Genomic DNA, 21312 nt, shown 5'->3' on the forward strand with positions numbered 1-21312 from the left:
GCAAACAGATCGATCTGGGGTGTGCCCCACCGTCAGAAGAGGCGGTCCACTAGATCCTGTCGTATTTCCCACTCGTGGCACGAACGCAGCTCTCTGCTGAGCGAGTCGGCGATGGTGTTTTTTATCCCTGACAGATGAAACGGCACCAGAAACATCCCTTGGGCGACAGCCCAATGCCACAGATCCAGCGCCTATTTGGACAGGGCTGGGGATCTGGTACCGCCCTGCTTCTTGATGTAGAACATGGTGGTGGTGTTGTCGGTGAAGACCCTCACCACCTTGCCCTTGAGGGACGGAAGAAAGGACCTGAGGGCCCAAAACACTGCACGGAGTTCCAGGACGTTGATATGGAGGGACTTCTCCGCCGGCAGCCAAAGACCCCTTGCGTGCAGGTTTTCAGTGTGCGCTCCCCACCCTTCCAGGGAGGTATCCGTGGTCACTGTCTTCTGGTGGCCCGGGGTCTGGAAGTCCATGCCCGCCATCAGATGCACGGGTGCCCCACCACCGGATCGCTCGTCGGAAGCTCTCGTCGAGTGTGATCCTGTCCTCGAAGCTGCCCGTCGTCTGGATCCAGCGAGCGTCCAGGAACTCCTGTAACGGGCGCATCCAAAGCCTGCACAGGCGGATGAGATAAATGCAAGAAGACATTCCGAGGAGGGACTTGATGGACCTCACCCTTGCCGCGTCCGCAACCAGCATCCGCTGCACCTTGCCCAAGATGGTCCTCGTCCTCATCTCCGACGGAGAGGCCAGAAGCGACACTGTGTCGAGCTTCGCTCCCAGAAACAGTGCATCTTGAGCGGGCACCAGGTGGGACTTGGCATAGTTTATGGAGAATCCCAGGTCCGTGAGTAGTTGGATGTCCTCGCTGTGTGCTCCGCGGCGAGCTCCTTCGTCTTTGCTCGGATGAGCCAGTCGTCCAGGTAGGGGTAGACGTGGATCCCCTACAGGCGCAGCCCCGCCGCGAGGCACTATGAACACCCTGGGTGCCGACCTCAATCCGAAGGGAAGGGCTCTGAACTGGTAGTGACGCCCTTGGACCACGAATCTGAGAAACGTTCGGTGTCCCTTTAGGATGGGGATATGGAAGTAGGCATCCTCCAAATGCAACGACGACAGGAAATCGCCCTCCTCCAGTTGACCCAGGACGTGCTGGAGGGTGACCATCCGGAACTTCTGTGCCTTTATGAATTTGTTCAGTCGTCGTAGGTCCAGGATGGGACGGCATCCTCCCGATGAAGTATCTTGAGTAAACTCCGGAGCCCCGAAGCCTCTTTGGGACAAGCTCGATGGCGCCCTTCCTGAGCATCGCCTTTACCTCCAAGAGAAGTTGAGGGACGTGATGTTCCTTCCTGGCCACGGGGGGACGCGCGGGCACTTATTTAGTAACTCGAGCGCGTGATCCTGGGCTAGGGCGTCCAGCACCCAACGGTCGGTGGAGATGGACTCCCACACGCTGACGAAGCTCGCCAGCCGGCCTCCCACCGGGGTGCTTTGGTGGGGACCCGACCCCACGGCCGGTTCAGTCCTGCTTAGACAAGGCTTTGCCGCCTTGTCCTCCTTGGCGACGACGGCGGGGTCCGCCCGACTTGCCTCGTCCCCTGTAGGCTTCCTGCGACGACGAACGGGCCGCTTTACGATAGGTGGAATATCCGCCGCCTGAACCTTACGAGGCACCCTGCTTGCCTCTGCCGCTCCGAAAGGGCGGCAGTCGTTGCTGGAGAACACCTGGGCCGTCTCCGTGTCCGTCTTGATGGCTTGTAGGGAATCGTCCACTGTTTTCCCAAACAGGTTGCTCCCGTCGAACGGCATGTCCAAGACTCTGGTCTGCATGTCCTGATGGAAGTCAGTTGCTTTGAGCCATCCACGCCGCCTAAGGCACACGCCGTTGCCCAACTGGCGAAATCCAGTGTCAGCGATGTCCGTCGCTATCGTAATGGCATGGTCCAAAGCCACTTCTCCTTCCTGCAGGATCTCTAGGGCCTCCGCCCTCTTGTCGTCTGGTAAGAAGTTCAGCAGGGGGGCGACTTTGTACCACGACTCCCTGTCGTAGCGGGCTACGATAGCCAAGGCGTTGGCAGCCTTAATCGTCGTCGCTGCCGATGAGATGACTCTGCGTCCCATCGTGTCCAATTTCTTTCCCTCGCCGTCCGGCGGGGAGGTTGACGTAGAGGCCGTGCCCCCCCGCGTTCTTCCTGGCCGCCGCGGAGACGTCTGGGGGTCGGCTGTGCCCGAAGGCACAAGGGGGCCGCGTCCGGGACCCGGTACTACTTCTTGCAGGCGTTGTGAATGGGTTCTTGAGGACCGTCTTCCTCTCGGTCTCGCGCCGTTGATAAAGGAAACCTTCCTTCTCTTCCGGGCAGAGCTGGAAAAGCTCGGATGCCCTGGCGATCATGGGGTGAAACAATCCAATCTAGTCGGGCGGGGAAGCCCGGGGAGGAGGTGACGACGGGAGGTCATCATCGTAAACCTCGTCGTCTGTACCCGTCGTGTCTGTGTCAGTCCCCGTATCATCCCCACGGGTCGTGGACGGGGAGGAGGGCGCGATGGTTAAAAAGGAGGTGGAGGATGAATCCTCCTTCTCTTAAGAGGAGGGCTCCCAGAAGGGCCTGGCTCCGGGTCCCCCGTCGGGAGCGGTTCCTCCATTGGTGGAAACGGCAATCTCATCCTTATCTCCGATCATAAGGACTGTATAGCAAACAAAATGGCCGAGTTGTCTTGCGGTACTGGTTGAGGGGATTCCGACGGGAGGTCAGGAGCCCCGTTGGCACCCTCGACGTTCTCGTCGTCTTCTACGTCGGGGGTCCCTCCCGACGGGCTGGTCTTCTTCCACGCCAACGCCGTGGCTTAAGACTTTGATCAGCTCCTCAGAGGTTGAATCCACGACGACCTCTTGCACCCCCCTTTTTCTTCTCCGTCAGAGGTTTCACGGGGGTCCTGTCGATGGGCAATGAAAGAGGACTCCCTCCGCGGTGGCAGGGAGATTCTGGGCCCCGAGGTCGCCACCACTGGTGTAGCCTCCACAGGCTGAGCCAGGCCCGCCGCAACTGTCTCGATAGAGGCCTTGGCCGGATGGATCAAGGCTTTCACCACCTTAGGTGCGCTCACCGCCTTCTCCTTGGGGGGAGGGTCACTGCCTCGCTCCCCCTCCAATGGGGCCTTCGAGCTCGACCGGGGTCTCTCCAGGAGCTTCGCCGGGTGCTCGTACTTCCTCTTACCCGAGCCAGAGCGTTGGCTCGTGGTTGATGGCGCCGGGGAGGATGCGCCCTGCCTGGCGCCCGTAGAGCCCGACCGTTCGGCGCTCCCAGTGCCAGCAGACTCACGGTGCTTGGCCTTCTGTTGGACCCCCGTCGCCGGGGCGCCCTCAAAGGTCTTAGAAGACCGCTTGGACTTTTTTCTTCGCGCCTGACTGGCTCTTCCTTTCCAGCCAGTTGGCGAGACGCAGATGGCGGTCCTTCATGGTCCGCTCCGACATATTGCCGCAAAACGCACAGTCCTTCTCCACGTGCGTCTTGTCCTCATGCAGGCAGTAGAGGCAAAGTGAGTGTTCGTCCTCCTTAAAGACATTCTGAAGCTGGCATCCAGGGCAGACCCTGAACAGCTTTCCGGGCGTCGAGCTTCCCTTCTCCTGGGCCATGATCGAGAAGGGCCTGAGAAACTTCTGGAGTCCTCCAAAAGCGTGGCTCGACACCCTTGAGGGGCGTAGAAGAATCCGACGCGGGTCCCCGTTGATCGGATAAAGAAACGGTGGAGTTTGAGGCTCTTTTGACCGAAAAAGGGAAAACTTTCCTAGGAAAAAGTGTGAAAAAAGCACTACAGCTCGAGAGCAATAGCACGAGGATCCCAACACTTGAACGTGCGGTAAAAATCTGAAGATGGCTGCCAGAGGCGGGGCTTAGGGAGATGGCAGTCATTGGCTGTGGTCAGTATGACGCAGAGATCAGTGATTGGTTACTACTACGAAAGACAGATCAGAAACGAAACTGATACTGATTTTTCTTTACCGAGGATTCCCAGCCTGACGACGGGGAATATTCATGAGCATGTGAATCCATGTCAGAGCCCATGCTGGAGAAGTGTTTTACCCTTGTGTATGGAGTCTACCAAACTCCATAGGCATCAGCTTTTTCATTTGTGTCACACAGCACCCTCAGTGTGAGTGACACAGGGAAGCCTGTTAGGCTTTCCCCAGGTTTAAAATATCTTCTCTGGGATAAACTACTTTTTCCCAGAATAAGTAAAGTGAAATTGACTTTACTAGCCTTTTAAATTCCTAGACCCAGCACACCCCATCTCACAATAGAGTGCTGGAGGGGTTACTTAGTATTCCCCGTGTCATACTCCTGTAGCATTCAAATGCTACCCTTTCCTCTCAGAATGGCTGGTGGCAGTGGATTTACAACGAATTACCATGATTTTTCCCCGACCGCGTACTGTTCGCAGCTCCGGTAACGTTAAATCACGGGAGCCATGTTTTTCAAGATGGCGCCAAAGCCCCCTTTGTTAAAACAGTTCCTGTCTTTTATTGCCAACAGCAATAAGTGCAGTTCCTGGCTGTGAAGGTGGACTTTCCTCACATCTGAGATACTGCACTCACCTGTGGCGAGTGGGGGGGGGGTAGTGGGGGATTCAGGCTTGGTCGGTACTGCTTTGTGCGAGTCCGGAGGATCTTCCAAAAGCTTTAGGCCTGCTTACAAGCAATGCACACCATCTGGTGTCCCTCTCCCTGGCTCTACGGTTTCCTGCAGCAACTCTGAGGAAATTCTGCTCCGAGATCGGAGTCCAGGTCGCTTACTTGGGAGTTGATTGGTCCCACCAACTCAAAGGAAGAAGTCGTCCTTGCAGGGCTTCTGTCGATGCGAACTTAGCGATTCGGACCTGCAGCAGGGCTTCACCGGGCAACTAATGGTCCAGGAGTTGCAACAGCCATCCTCTTCAAGCTCTTCTTCGGTTCCTTCGTCGAGTGGTCGAGTGCCTTCCAAGCCAAAACGCCTCACCTTTTATGCAGGCTTCTCCCATTCATTCCAGCGTAGCTGTCAGTCATCCAGCAGGGTGGCTGTCCATGCCGGACAGCCAGCAGGCCAATCATCTAAGAGTGCACTCTTGTCTCCTAGGAGACAAAGCACAGGGAGTTTCGGGCACCTTCCTTGCTTCCTGCCCCCACCAGACACCCTGGAGCCAGAGGCCGACTTCAATCGTGAATCCTGCCAAAGGCAAAACGAACCTGGTTTGGCGCGCAGAGTAAATCTCAAGAAGGACCTTCCCACAAAGAAATAGCAAAAAAAGAAGACCAGGGCCATTTTGACATAAATGGCACCCTTGGGTGCTTCACTGGAGCAGCCTGCGGTAAAAGCACACCACAGTAGTTAAAAGTAAACCACTGCACAGGGGGCAAGGGGACAAGTGAAGCGTGCAGCCCACTTTGAGTGCCTGACACTGGGGAATAGATACTTTGAGTTAGCGGCATGTACTAGAGAACCCAGGCTGGGCAGTGATTCACAAAGATCAGACTTCCCTGTGGCGGGAACAAAGCAGATTGAGAGGCCCAGTAACTCGCTGGCCACAGGCTGAAGCAGTACCCTGAGGACATTAGACGGTGGAGAGCAATACAGGGCCAATACCACAAACAGTGGCTGGAGAGACATTGGGATGAAATGAGCGGCAATTGCTTACACCATGCAACAATCGCCCAAGTGAGGCCCATGGATCCTGAGGGGGCCAACACTACAAAGTTTGAATAAAGCCTAAACACTTTCTCACAACGCACTGGACATACATCATTTGCGGCTTACTGCTGGTGGGGGTAGGCAGACTATAAGCCACACAACACTTGACGGTTACACCAGGGCCATGCACCAGACTCCTGGGAGAGATATAGAGCCATGCAGGTGAAGGGAGGGGACACCATGGAAATGCATAACCAAGTGATACAGGCTATTGCAGATTTAAAAGCCTCATTAGGGACACAAATAGATGCAGCGAAAATAGATGCTGGACTGTTACGCCAAGACGCTCGGAACTTAGCAGAGAGCACCACCAATTTGGAAACTCAAATGTAGGAGAACACTATGGAGCTACAGAAAACACAGACTAATGTCCATGTCCTGCAGCAAAAGGTCAACCTGTTGGAAAACAGGGTAGAATAAGCAGAAGGCGAGGCCTGCAGAAACAATATCCGTATAGTCGGCCTGCTCGAAGGCGAAGAAGGCACAGACCCAACGACATACATAGAAAACATGTTACTTAAGGAAATTGGGCCAGGAAAACTCCCTCGCATATGGTTTCACAATCGAGAGGGCAACCAGGAGCGCCCCCTAGACCGATAATTGCAAAGGTTCTGAACTATAAGGATAGAGAAAGAATCCTATCCTGGGCCTTTGTTTATAGTCAGGGAAGTTGGAAAAGTTAAATGGGGATGTGTTTTGCCTGCACAAATGAATATGGGGAAACGTAGCAAGGTATTATGACTAGATCACCAATGAGGGAGAAGGAGAGCCTCTCGATGGGACAGAGGCGGATAGCCTGTTTGAGGTAGACAAAAACTGATGGCTAGTGTCGTAAATATACTTACCTGGAACATACAAGGTTTAAATGATTAAGTAAAGCTAAATAGTTTATTCGTACCTGAGGAGATGTAAAGACGACATTGCCATGCTACAAGAACACACCTAACAGCTGGAAAACAAGCACTGCTAGCAAGTAAATGGAGATGGCAAGTGTTTGATTCTCCATATTCAGCTTAAGCTCAGGGAGTACCGATATTTATAGCGCCCACAACACCTTTCAATGTCACCCATATTACAACAGATAGTGGGAAGATGCCAGTACAAGGTCTACTAGAGTCTGTAGATGCATGCTTTGTCAACACGTACGCTCCCAACCATAATACTGTTGCGTTCTTCCAATCACTATGCCCACGACTGGGCCCGTATAGGAACAGTAACATATGGGGAGGGGAGGGTGGGGAACCTTCAACTGTACCCAATACTAGATGGATCAGATACCAAATTCACTAAACTAGCCCCACCAGCTAGAACATTGCAAATGCTCCTAACATCATTCAATTTGATAGATATCCGGAGGGTATGCCACTTGGACACCAGACATTTTTCGCACCAATTGGCTCCACATGCTGCGCACACTAGGATAGATTACGTTTGTGTGTGCCAGGAACTGACACCTCATCACACGTGCACAGTACAAGGGGAGGGTCCTCTCAGATCACGCTCCGCTCTGTTTACAGTGGCAATATGTGCCCCCCAGAGCTCCGATACTTACGTGGAGGCTTAGAAGTGAATCACTGCACGACGCCCCCTTCTGCGATCACATCAAAAATAGTATCAATGACTGTCACACAATGCTGGTAATGTACCCAGAGCAGGAACCTTTTGGCATTGAAGGTAGTAATTAGAGGAACCGCCACTGCCGGGTCGAGCAGTGTCCAGGCAACAATTAATAGAGAATTAGCCTCCGTGGAGGAACAGCTAAGGAAAATGGAACAATCCCAAGCAAGTAAACTGCAGAGGATGCAGACATTGCAGAACTAAAAAGAAACATGAGTAGAATGCTGGGAGCAGCTGGGCAAACAATTATTCTAAATATATATAGAGGCAGCATAAAGAAAGTGATAAACCAGGCCAATTACTGGCATGGTTATATAAGAAAGAGAAGCAGAGCCCTATCCACTTGATACACATGCGGCAGGGGGACCCATGCCACACCCAGAGAGATCAATGTGGTCGTCCAAGAATTCAACCAATCTCTCCATCAGGAGGGACTCCCATAGAGGAGGTGCTAGAAGAGAGAACTCCCTAGCCTGAGACAGGAAGCATGCTACAGTCTGGAAGCACCCAGGGGAATCTATTATACCACTCCTCAAGCCCCACAAAACTCAATGTTAAACTAGGACAATAAGATACTGAAAACCAGATTAGCAAACAGGAGGAAAAGAGTAATACATATCCTAGTACAGCCAGACCAAACAGGTTATGTGCCAGGCCAAAGCTGCACCATGTGATAGACAGCACAGCACACTGAGAGACTCTCTGCGCCACAGCCACACTAGACGCTATGAAACGACTCAGTAAAATGGGACTGGCTCTATGCAACACTGCAGAAGTTTGGTTTCGGGCGGACCTATATAAAGTGGACACAGCTGGTGTACACTAGACCGGTCGCAAGAGTTAAAGTATATACATCTCGGAAGAATGGGAACTAGAGACCCAACCTAGTCACCCAATATCGTATGCCGATGACGCACTGTTGTATATTCACAACCCCGAGGACAACTTTAGAGTTGTTACTGGATGCCCTAGTGCGGTTTGCGAAATTGCCAGGGATCACAATCAGTACAGATAAATCATCTTTGTTCCCGATAGCAGGGCTGAGCAAGATAGAGCAAAAAGCGCTTGCGGTCCTTGCATTACAATGGAAAAAGTCCAAGTTTAGATACTTAGAGGTCAATGTATACCACAACTTGGCGATAGAACTTGTTCATAATACGCTGAACGTCCTGGAGAGCATCAAGGGCTCCATGAGGTTTGTTAGGGAGAACTCCCATTTCTGTGCTAACTGCCTTCAACCTTAGAGACCCCCAGCTCTTTTGCTGGATTTAAGGACTTTCATTTTAATCCTGGATTGAGCAAGACCTTTTTCTCACTCTCTCATGATTTGGATCATGCGTTTCCTTTGTTTTTGGAGTCTGACAAACTCCACAGGCATCTACTTTTTGTATGGTGACGCACATCACCTTCAGTGCAGTGTCAGAGAAATCCTTTAGATTTCTTTTAAGGTTTAAATACATTTTCTTGGGTGAACTACGGTTTTCAAGAATAGTAAAGTGAAATGTACTTTACTTACCCTTTCTCATTGTAGATACAACAACTTCCTCTGTGTAGGTCCAGCACACTCCATGTTATGTGGAGTGCTGGGGTTACTTAGTAGCCCCTTTCCTACTTACTCATGCACAAAAATAAATAAATGTATGTTAGACTTACTACTTTAAATGGCTGGTGGCAGAGGTTTAATTTTCCTACCATTGTGCTTTTCTACCGCAGGCTGAATCCTCAGCTGTAGTATAGCACCCATGGGTGACCATTGTGTCAAAATGGCCCGGTCTTTGCCATTTCTTGTTTGTGGGGTCTTTGTTGGGTTTTACTGTGCGCCAAACCAGGTTTGACACTCCCCCCTCTGTTCGTTTTGCCTTTGGCGGGCTTCCGTACTGAAACCCGCCTTGGACTCCATGTGTGTCTGGCAGGAGAGGAAGTGAGGTAGGTGCTCGAAACTCCCCCATCCTTAGTCTCCAGGGTAACCCAAATACACCCATTTGAACTACAAACTTTGAATATAATTGTTACTTGGCTACTGGTATTGATGGATATCATTGCTACAGCTCACATTTACCCCCCCCCCTTGAGATAAGCCTCGCTGCTCAGCCACCCTACCAACATTTGTAGTACATGCCTATACCAAAAGGTGGGTGTTGGGGAGAATTCTCAGAAATGTGCCAGCTGCAGTAAAGCACCCAAAAGGTGCACTTTTTTGTCAAAATGGCCCCGGTCGTCTTTTTTCACCATTTCTTTGTGGAAAGGTCCTTTTTGAGATTTACTCTGCATGCCAAATCAGGGTTGGTCCCTTTTTTTCCCCCCCATTTTGCCTTTGGCGAGATTCACAAGTGAAGCCCATCTCTGGCTCCAGGGTGTCTGGCAGGGGCAGGAAGTGAGGGAGGTGCCAGAAGCTCCCTGTGCTTAGCCTCATAGGAGACCCAAATGCACTCTGTGGTGATTGGCCAGCTGACTGTCCAGCAAGGACAGCCACCCTGCTGGGTGACTGACAGCTAGGCTGGAATGAATGGGAGCAAGCTGCATAAAAGGCAAGGCTTTTTTGGCTTGAAAGGCAGAGTCGTCCATTGGACGAAGGAATCCGAAGAAGCCTACTGCAACTCCTGGACCGTTGGATTGCCCGGTGAAGCCCTGGCGCTGTCCTAAAACTCCAAATTTGTATCGACAGAGAAGCCCCTGCAAGGACGACTTCTACCTTTGAGTTGGTGGGACCAATCAACTCCAAAGTAAGCCACCTTGACACCCTCTCAAAGTTGTATCCACTGCAGTCGTTGCTGGAACCCGATAGCTGGGGAGAGGAACACCAGTTTGTGTGTGTTGCTTTTAAGCTGGCCAAGAGCTCAGGAAGCATGACTGACCGAGCCTGTGCCCCAACAGAGTGCAGGACCCCAGAAGCAAGGAAAGCCCATCTCAACAGCCTGGAACAGCAGCATTGCTATTTGCGGTAGATGCGAGGAGCTGAAACACAGAACAGCCTCTTGTCTGAAGTTTGCCCATCACGAGCAGTGACCATCCCATTGCAGTGCAGGAGTCCCCAGAAGTCCTCCCTCTTGTCTGCAAGACTGAGTCACAGGAACAGAAGTCATCTGCTGCACTTTTATCAGACTTTGCAGTACCTTTAGGTTGATGAAACTTACCTCTTGTGTGTAGCCACTTGTCCTTGTTGGAGACTGTTTGGTTGCATGTGTAGAGTTGCTTGCAGCTTCTTTACTTCACAAGCCTAATCAGCTTGTGACCACTCTTTGATTTTCTTCTATTCTACCAAGACTTTTTATTAACATTCGAAAAGACTTTCTACTTATCTGCAAGAAGAGCTTCAGCTCACCTTGACTTTGGCTAACTTCATTAGCTGGCCTGGCTCCCTGAATGACTTCTCTCTTCTGCTTATGTGTTTGCCTTCCTTCCAGGAAAGGGTTAACTAACTTTGCATTGGGGAGTTGTTTTGAAAGTACCTACCTACTCAAGAATAACTGAATACTTGTTTTATTCTGAACTCTTAACACTACTTCTAAGAATATTCTAAATGCAACAGTGATATATTAATGCCAACAGCACCCTAGCTATTGAAGTCACCTGAGGGTGTACGTAGTGCCTGTGTGACATCCCAAATGGGCATTTTCCGATTTAGATAAGAGTGTGCATTTGTGTGTAGTTTTATATTGCTCCCTTCTGAAGAAGGCTTATATAACTGACTGGTAAACAAATTAATAATTGTTTGTTTAATCAAGAAACCTTGTGTTTAAGTTTATTTGCATGCTTGTCACTGAATCTCTGTAACTCCCCTACAGCTCATATTGACCCTTCTTGAGATAAGCCTGGCTACTCCACATTCTACCAACCTGTGTAGTGCAGACTTATACCAAATGTTGGGCTTCTATTGCCAGGAGGTCAGGGTTGTTGTAGTGCACCCAAAAGGTTACTGCATACTGCCTTGCATAACAGTGGGTTACCCAATACCAAGTGGACAAGGGTTGCGTAGTGTCCCACAGGGTTACTACATCAATTCTTGCCCAACAGTCTTCTTTGAGTTTTGGCGTCAGCAGGGATCCTTTGTGAAGATTGCCATGGCTCCAGTGCATCTGCTGAGGCAGGAAGTGAAGGAGGATCCCGAACGAAACTTTGCAGCCCTTTGTCTGTTGGTATGTCTGGCTGGAACGAGTTGGAACTTGGGAGGCTGGCTGGCATGCAAAAAGAGCCACCCTCGGCGATTGGCCGCTCCATAGGACTGAATTAATGGTGGGTTCCAGCATAAAAAGGAGAGACTTTTGGGGCAGAAGGCTAAGTCGACCAATGGAGATGAAGATCTGAAAAGACGACCAGAGATGCCTGCAGCACCTCCAGCACCCGCAGAAGCACTGCTGCTGCCCTGACCCAGTTTCCACATCGATAGGGAAGCTCAGCCAACAACTTCCTCCTTTGGCCTGGTGGGCATAAGCAGCCTCAAGACCACCTTCAATTTGAGCTGTCCCCAGACGTCCTGTGACTTTACTTGGCTGCAGAACCCCAAATACCTGTGGTACCTTGACCACCTTGCAGTGCATCATCTTGCCGTGATTGAATCTCGCTGGGAATTCGGTGGCATCCATGTGGACCCCCAGGAGCAAGAATCCTTTCCACCGAGTCCACTCACCAGAGTGCAGGACAGAGTACTTTTTATAATAATAATTTAGCATTTGTATAGAGCTACAAACACTCTGAGCGTTGCTTATTACCACCCATGGTGTGTGGTGCTCATTTATCGACCTCGGAAGGATGAAAGACCGCGTTTGGCCCTGCCGGGATTGGAACCAGCATCAGCAGGATCTGCACAGTCGTCAAAGAGTGCTCTACTTGCTGTGCTATCGGACCGGCGTATTTTTATTGTGTTTTTATTTTATTGTGCATTTGTAAGGTGCTTATACAGCAAATAAATTCTGTTTCAAAGCGCCCACAGGGCAACAGGGAGGGAACATGGGACAGAAAGGCGAATATTATAATGAAGAGGCAGTCCCTACTAGGCCTTGTGAGCAAACAGAAAGTTGAAGTGCAGAGATCATTCCAACCGGCGGTGACCGATCTTGCCTGGTGCTGACAAAAGGCGCCAAAACCGAATACTGATGCAGGAGTCCAAATCATCCTTTGCTGACAAGCCCTCTCTGAACTACAGCTGCAGGATCCCATCCAGAGTACCTCCTTTCATCACCACAATCAAGTAACAGGAGACCAGGTCTCCATCCGTGCCTCGGAAAAGGCCTCCAGCTGCATAATCTCCATCACTCTGCAGGTACTGTGGGGCTCTTGGTAAACCTACCTGAAGGTTTTTGTGTTGCTCCTCCATAATTGGAGTGCTATTTCTGCAAGCTAGGTTTTCACCCAAACCTAGTCACCCAGGCCTACCAGCTTGTACACCTACAGGGAGGCTTCTCCGAATTCCCAGTGCCCTTTTTGATACCAACTAACGTGTTAGCTGCCTGTACAAAGATGAATATACATTGGCTTTGGCATTGCTTGTTCCCCTCCTGATCTGAAGAACTCATTCTAGCTAGGGAAGGACTGCCTAAGCCTTACGAGTCCCACACTGTATTGGTACAGTGATGCTTACCTGTTAATGTTTGTTATGTCCATTCTTGAGCTACATACAACAAAGTATTACAAAGTTATTTCACAAAGTGCTTTTACTTACCTATTGAAGTCATTCATGATTGGTTGCAAGAGTAAATTGTGATTTAGTCGCCTGCTTCATTTCTTTCATTATTAGTTGATACCACATTTCTTTAGATACCCAATGCCTTGTGTATATATAAAATAAATAACTATTTTGCATATAACTAAGTGTTTAAGTGTTTCTTTGGATCTATGTATATTACGATTTCTTCACATTCCTGAGCCTGGATGACCTGCCACTCTACAAACCTTAGGTAGTAAAGGCCTATATCAGACATTGGGGCCCTGAGACCAAGAGATAAATCTTATAGAGTCCAACCCTAATTGGACTTTAGAACATCTTAGCCAACAATAAGGATGAAGGTTGTTTTGAGTGGTGTGGCACGCATAGCTAATAGTGCAGAATCTGGATGGTGCTGGCTATTTTCATGGGAGGTTTTCTACCAGCTAATGAGAGGGCAGAATTGATTTCTTCATATGTTAAATTTACATATTTTAAAAAAAAACAATTTCGACAATTCAACTTTTCGGTTTTGGGGCAATTTTGACACGTTTTGCCACTGTAGGCATCCAAAACCATTGTGGGATATATTGACCCACCTCAGCTGTTCCCCCACATCACCAAGCTGCATTTCAGCAGAAACAAAAAGGCTGTGCTGGCTCCTGTGAGCACCATGGCCTCAAAACTGTTTTGCCGCGACAAAAAAATGGCTGCACCATCTTGCCAAGCACCTATTGGGCAGGATGGAACAAGGGGGCACACTGAGGAAGCCTGCCAGTGTGTTCTTCCATATACATAAGAAAGAGTAAAAAGCACCACTGCTTTGCTGCCAGCCCAATGTCCCCATTGAAAAGGGGGTATTTTACCTTAAAGTGATGCTGCCCTGATGCTATTTCTATCTGTTTTTCCCTCAAACTACTGTTAGTAATAGGCCCTGCCATTCCCATTCATATCCCCATTGTGCATCAGCAAAACCAAGCATGGCCCCCTGAATGACAGGCTCTGTCAAACCAAATCTGAGAAAAATCAAAGAAACGTCATTTTCCACCATACGGGGAAAAAGCTTCACTTTTAAGTTAAAGTGTCAATGATCAGTAATTCAAAGAAGCTCCAGCTCTGGGCTATGTCAATTTTAGTGCATAGGTGGTTCAAATAAACTAATGCCCACAAGAAAATAACTATGGCTGCAAAACAGTGTGGGAATCCAGATGGAAAGTCAAACATTTGAAAGAAAAGTGCTAGCAGCTTGCACCACATGTGTAGAAATGGGTTTTGCAAACTAAAGAAGAAAAATGCATGTTTGAGAGTACTATGTTGAACAAAAACTTAAATACAATGTATGAAATGGTTCTATTCAGGTTTTCTTCCAATTAGAAGCAAAAATAAATAGAATTAAATCAAATTTCAGTGGCTGCATGGGGGGGGGAGGAACCAGCCCAAGACAGGCTTCTGCTGGGAGGATGACAGAAACAAAAAGGGGCCCTCAGTACATACCAACACCGCAGTGATAACTAGGTGGGACAGAATCTGGTCTGAGCCCTCTACAATGGACTTTCCAGGACATGGATGTGCGAAGTGGAGAAGGGGCAATAAACCTTCAATCAAGGTGGGAAAACCCCATCCTCCCTCTGGGGGAAATGACAGTTGGTGGTAGCTGAGAAGAACAAAAAAAAAGAATGGGCCAGTGTAGGACAAAGGATGCCCATTTGTTTAAAAATACTATTTTATTAAGCAACTTTGAAGACTTAACTTTGCAACAGGACTTGCCAAAATGTTGTAGTTTAAATGTGATTTTTGTGGCTTGTAAGTAAGAGGTCTTGGCTGTCAATAGCATGTATGGGACACGAACACCCGAAGAATGTGAATCATGGGGAAATGTACACACGTGATTTGTGACAGAATTTTAGGCCGAATAGTTCACACTGAAAATGACCAAAGATTATTAAACATACAAAACAATTTCTGATTGTAGAGTTGGACTACAATGGTCTGCATAAAATATTTAATCTTCACATGTAATTGGGTAAAATGCCACAACTGTACAAATGTATAAATTCTGTTATGGTTGATTTTTTGGCAAAAAAGTCTGTGGGAAGTCTTTCCACCTCATAAAAGTACAACCCCTGAACTGAGTCACATCCTAAGGGAGGCAGCCAACATTAATTGTCCAATCCAGTTGTTAGAGGCGTGCTTAGCTAAGCCGGCCCAGCCATATAGTGCATGATGTCTCCATGCTCTATATAAAGAGTCCCTGACAGGACTCTACACACACTCTTCCTGAATTTCCTGCTCCTGATCTTCTGCATTCATCCAGCCAGATTCCAGACCTCACTACAATGCCAAAACATTGCTGATCCTTTTCCTAGCAAGGCCATTGATCCAGCATCAACCCACTAATCTCCCATTAAAAAGGGGAGAGCTGTGGTACCTTTTGCATCCTGAAATCAGACGGCTTGCTGCCCACTAACTGCATCCAGTGGTACTTGTGCCATCCAGTGACCTGACTTGCCCACCTGTTTGCTGCCCGGTGAGCAGACATTGCCCAGCTGACTTTAGCGAGGCGTGCCGCCGTGTGGTGACCAGACCCTGTTGACAGTCCACTTTTTGGTTTTGGCATTTTTGGACATCGAGTATAATCCACACCCCATAGAAACACATAGCTTATCTTGTCTTGCCTGTGTTCTTATCCCACTCTCCAAGTAGTCATATTTATACCCTGGTAACTTGAAACTGTTAGAATGATCCTTGTATCCTGTCCTTAATGTTTAAGTGATAGTGCCATCCGTTTTCAATTTTGTCTAATGTAGATTATAAGCCCTTAGTTATATTTGGAGTAATCAAACTAATTTCCATATATTTTATTGTTGGGTTGAGCACTGGGGGGACAGGGTTGACCTTGTGAATCAACCTTGGAGCTTACTGTGTTCCTCCTTAACAATATAGCCTCGATAACTTATTACAAGTAACATTTTCCTTTCTTTCAAAACCGATTCTCATTTTCAACTGCTCCATTTTCCTAAAAACGAACCTCACTACCTTCCAAATCCCTCTAAATTCACCAACTAGAGACCTATTTTCACCTCTATATTGTCCCTGTGATACATATCTATGCCCCAGCCCAAGAAACTGCACTCCAAATCAGAGTATTTCACCCATTATTAAAAACCATTTGTGTAATTTAAAACGGGAAATTGAGAAAATTGCAAGTTGTCCAACATGTCATTTGGCTGCAGCATGTTTTAACACTCCACTCATTTTCAAATTGTATGCTTCCTGTTGATCCATTGCATTATGATAGTGTTTATGGATTGTTGCCTTAGTGAGAAATCATTTACTTCAAAGTTTTAACCGCATATTTATTATTTGCCATTTCCAAAGGTAATTTCATGCTATTGCATAGGGTTTAAAATTCGATTATTTGTGGGTTGAGGGAACATTGCAGGGGGAAACCTTGGGTGCGTGCTATCTATTCTCATCCAAAAAGTGCTCCTATTCACGTGTGCTTTGTATAGGTTTACTAAAAGTTTAACCAAGTGCATTGCTTCCATTTTCATTGTAATTATCACCCCATTGGTGATTTAAAAAAGAATTGTAGGATTTCATTTGATTTTAAAAATATAGTATTTCACCAACCGGCCTGATTCATGGTCCATTGTGGCCCAGGGTATTTGAAAAAGGGTGTGTGATAAGAGTTGTGTACAATCTCAAATTGAATTTGCATAAAATAAAGAGAAAGGCATCTCAGTTGTGCACTACATACTAGGCTGAGACCAAGGTGTGTGTCGCCTGATTGAAATCCTTAACACCATGGGTACAAAAACATTGTTTAATTCAAGGCGACTTTACATGGATATGGACATGGTGAAACAGACTTGTTAAAGCTGCCGTAAACCCTAAAGCCTAGAAAGGTCTCTAAAGGAAACATATTGGTATTCAATGAGAAAAAAATATTGCACTACACGTTCCTCATGTCTAGTCTGAATAAGCAGACAAACATTAAAAAGGTATTGGTCTCAAAACCATGGTGATGCTGAACTCAATATTATAAATATAAACATTAAAAAATGTTTTAAAAAATGTGCTTACTGAATTTGCTGCAGAAGTACATGAAAATTGTTTCGCCTACGTAAATATCAGTCATGAGGATCGGGATACAACGAAATCCTGGAACGCTCGGACAAATTCAACAGCCCCCGTCCAGTACTCTTGAAAATAAACTTACTTCGTCTACAGACTTTGAAGCATCCACTTTCTTGACTTTGCCGCTCTTTTCATATTGGTCTATTATGGGCTTTGTAGACTGTAGATAGGTCTGGATTCTAGGGAAAGAAGAAGAACATGCAGTTGGAAAAAATGGAGGGACACAGAATTTAAAGTACTGTTGGTTGTTCAGGGCTAAGAGTAGATCAGTTTACCGCTTCTCTAGACTTTCCCGGTTGTCATCAGTGCGTCCGCTGCTCTTTCCTCGTTCCAGACACCGATCAATGCAGGTCTAGGATCAAAGACAGAACTCAAGTCAAACACTACTCAGGAAGACCAAACATCTTTGGAGAAAGGCATCAAATAATGAAAACAATGTGACCTTTATTAAGTAAGCAGAGAAAACTAATGCACGATTTAAGGGTAGATCAACCTATTCAGCAGTGAACTATGACTTGGGGAGGTGGTTCCATTTGCATTGCAACAGCCCTAAGTCGCTCTTGCAAATATAAGGCAAAAGCAGGGGAAAGAGCAACTTTCACCAAAAGGTCTTAATTTCCAAACTAACTCTCGTAAACATTTAACCATTGCGGTACAGGAAATGGTACCTATTTGACATGGTATTGAGTTGTATTGCAAACAGTACAGAGTGGTACATAACAGAAGACAATAACACTGAAAAACACTGAAAAGTTTAAATATAAAGGGAAGTGGGGTAAGGGGTTAAAATGGATCAGGATGGGGTGTGTTGGGGGAAGAATTCTCAGAAATGTGCCAATTCCCTCTACCTTAGAGACCCCAGCAACTTTGCTGGATTTTGAGGACTTGATTTTTTTAAAACTGGAGAGAGCGAGACCCCTTTTTCCACCCACTCATGTATTATAATGTGATGTTGGTACACTTTCTTTTTGGTTGTGGTGTCTGACAAACTCCATAGGCATCATCTTTTACATTATCTCACAGCACCTTCAGTTCAGTGACACAGGGAAGTCTCTTAGATTTCCCAAGATTTAACTACCTTCTCTGGGATGAACTACTGTTTACATTTACAGCAAATAGCAACACCTCGGTTCCTGGCCGTCGAGATGGACTTTCCTTGCTTCTGGGGTCCCGCACTCTGTTGGGGCTCAGGCTGGGTCAGTCCTGCTTCCTGGGAGTCTGGAGGATCGTCCTGGAGCTCTTGGCCAACTTAAAAGCAATGCACACAAACTGGTGTTCCTCTCCCTGGCTCTACGGTTTCCAGCAGTAACTGTTGAAATTCAACCAGCTCTGAGATGGATGTCCAGGTGGCTTACTTTGGAGTCGATTGGTCCCACCAACACAAGGGGAGAAGTCCTCCTTGCAGGGGCTCTCTGTCGATGCACACTTGGCGTTTCGGCACTGCAGCAGGGCTTCACCGGGCTAACCAACGGTCCAGGAGTTGCAGCAGGCGTCTCTTCCAAGTTCTTATTCGGTTCCTTCGACAAGTGGTCGACTCTGCCTTCCAAGCCAAGACTTGCCTTTTATACAGTTGTCTCCCTTTCATTCCAGTCTAGCGGTCACTCGCCCAGCAGGGCGGCTGTCCTTGCCGGCCGGACAGTCAGCCAGCCAATCATCAGAGTGCATCTGGGTCTCTTAGGAGACCGAGCACAGGGGTTTCGGGCACCTCCCTCACTTCCTGCCTACCCCACACACCCTGGAGTCAGAGGCAGGCTTCACTCATGAATCCTGCCAAAGGTAAAACTAACAAAAGGGACCAAACCTGGTTTGGTGTGGAGAGTAAATCTCAAGAAGGACCTTTCCACAAAGAAATGGCGAAAAAAGACCAGGGCTATTTTGACAAAAATTGCACCCTTGGGAGCTTTACGGCAGCTGTGAACGCAGTCCGCAGTAAATGTACACCACAGTAGTAAAAAACTAAACCACTGCCACCATTCATTCAGTGAGGGAAGGGTAATATCAAATTGTTACATGAGAAGCTAGACAAAAGGGATACTAGGTACCCCTCCAGCACCCTATTGTAAGATAGTGTGTGCTGGGTCTAGAAAGTGACAAATGTAAGTAGTCAATTTCACTTCACTGCTCTTGGAAACAGTTTATCCAAGAGAAGGTATTTAAGACTTCCTTTTGCCACTGCACTGAACGTGCTTTGTGACAATGTAAAAGATGATGCCTATGGAGTTTGTCAGACTCCACAACCAAAAGAAACAGTGTTAAAACCATAGCAAAAATACAAGAGTGGGAAAAGGGGCTCACTCTCTCCAGGTTAAAAATTCAAGTCCTCAAAATCCAGCAATGGTGCTGGGGGACTCTAAGGTAGAAAGTAATTAGCACATTTCTGAGAATTCTCCCCAACAAACTATTATCGTCCCCGAATTTCAAGGGCTCCGACTGTTTTCTCCCCATGTGCCCACCTTCCTTGAGCGCTGTGTATAGGCACTACGTAAATAAACAATACCATAGCTCAGCACAGAAGGAGATTTTGCAGCATGAGTACTTCAGGATCTGCCTCCAAAACTCCATTCGTTGAATTCTATCAAGAAGACAGAAGACAGGATACTGGAAGTACTTTTGCAGCAAGGATCACAGGGATGACTATGCAAGGTTTTCCTCAAGGCTGGATGTGGCTCTGGATTCGGTGCCTTTTTTCAGGAGCACAGCAGAAGACCATCACTGGTCGGATTCTCATCGTTTGCAAGGTCTAGCTGGTGAGGTGATTATTTGGACTGGAATTGTGCCTCTAGGGATCCAGCAGGATGTCCATGAAGTGTCATCAAGATTCGGAAGACCATGCACCACACAGGGTGTGGGATGGCTCAAAATTCAGGTCTTCGAGTCCAATGAGTCTCACCAAGCTCTGGGTCTGGGGTCGTTTTCTGAGTCACAAGGTCGATTGGAAAGAAGGGCTACAGCAGGCTCCGATTGCTAGAAATCATTTCAGCCATGAATTCTTAACCTTCATCTTCGATTTTGGTTCAGGTGGTCGACTACCTCGTTAGCTTCCACATTCAGACTTCTGCAGGAACACAGCCAATGAAACAGCTTTGCAACATTCAAACTCGGCGGCTTGGCAATCCTTTCTGGACAGCCAGCCTCTCGGTTTGAACTGGAATCTTGAGCTCAGGCTGGAAGACAAAGGAATGCAGAGTGTTGGACTCCTCCCTCACTTCCTGCATTCACAGACACTCTGTGGGATCTGTAGATACACTCCAAAGAAATGTCCTGCCCTGGATGTCATGGTAAGGAATAAAAAAGGACAAGGAACACTAAAATGGCAGAAAAATAAGACCGGGGCCATTTTGGTAAAATGAGCACCCATGGGTGAATTTACCGGGGCTGTTCAAACAGCCTGCAGTAAAGGTGCACCGAATTAACAAAAAGGTTTGTCCTTGTAATCTAAATGTTTAAAGTGAGAAAGGGGATACTCCATTTCCCTAGCACGCCACAATGTGTGTGTGGGGGTGGGGAGGTTGGGGTGGTGCTGGTCTGACCTAATAAAATGTAAAAGGGATCCAAAGATCTTTCTACCCTTGGGAACTGTAGTTCTCACAAGGTTACCCAGAGAAAGTTAAAAGAGAAGGCCAACAACAATAGGCACTTATTGCCAAAAAGGAGGTCAAAGAGGATCATTTAAAAAGACATGACACCTATAAAAAGAGTAAAAGATTCAATGTGTGGGACACAGAGGTATAAGTAGTAAAAGCAAAATGTTCTGGGTTTGACACAGGTCAGAAAGATGAATCATTGCTATGAAAATCTTACCCAACAAAGCCAACCAATTGTATGGATCTGCACTATTCAAACAGCCAGTAGTTGTCCAATCGGGGACAACTATTGGTTTCACCCATGCCCCACACCTAGACTCTCAGCCACCACAGATGTGGAGGGGAACCAGACAGTCCCATTCCATTTCTGGGACACAGCCCATGGGCTGCGAAAGCTGCAGCTTTCACGGGCAAGTGCAGGACCTTATGTGGTATTTCCTGGCCTGGCAAGACCAGAAGTAGGCTCAAAAACAATATAGCCAGAGAACAAGCAAAAATCTTGTGGCATAGACATTTTAGGGCACTAGCCACGTGTGTGGAGAAAACAAGTGTGCACCCTAGAAATAAAACAAAACGCTACGAATATAATTAATGCCACCAGTTT

General features: G+C 47.7%; 1 protein-coding gene across 1 annotated transcript in view; it reads right to left on the reverse strand.

The window, feature by feature from the left end:
- CMPK1 (cytidine/uridine monophosphate kinase 1) overlaps positions 1–21312 on the reverse strand; it is a 144121-nt gene that overhangs the window by 35318 nt on the left and 87491 nt on the right. Inside the window, exons 4-5 of the mRNA XM_069642241.1 lie at positions 17400–17476; positions 17207–17303 (exon numbers count right to left, since the gene is read on the reverse strand). Of these exons, the coding sequence (XP_069498342.1) occupies positions 17207–17303; positions 17400–17476 (174 nt within the window). The remainder of the gene's footprint in view (positions 1–17206; positions 17304–17399; positions 17477–21312) is intronic.

This window comes from Ambystoma mexicanum, chromosome 1q (assembly GCF_040938575.1).
Source record: "Ambystoma mexicanum isolate Mex_15411 chromosome 1q, UKY_AmexF1_1, whole genome shotgun sequence".
NCBI classification, from domain to species: Eukaryota; Metazoa; Chordata; class Amphibia; order Caudata; family Ambystomatidae; genus Ambystoma; species Ambystoma mexicanum.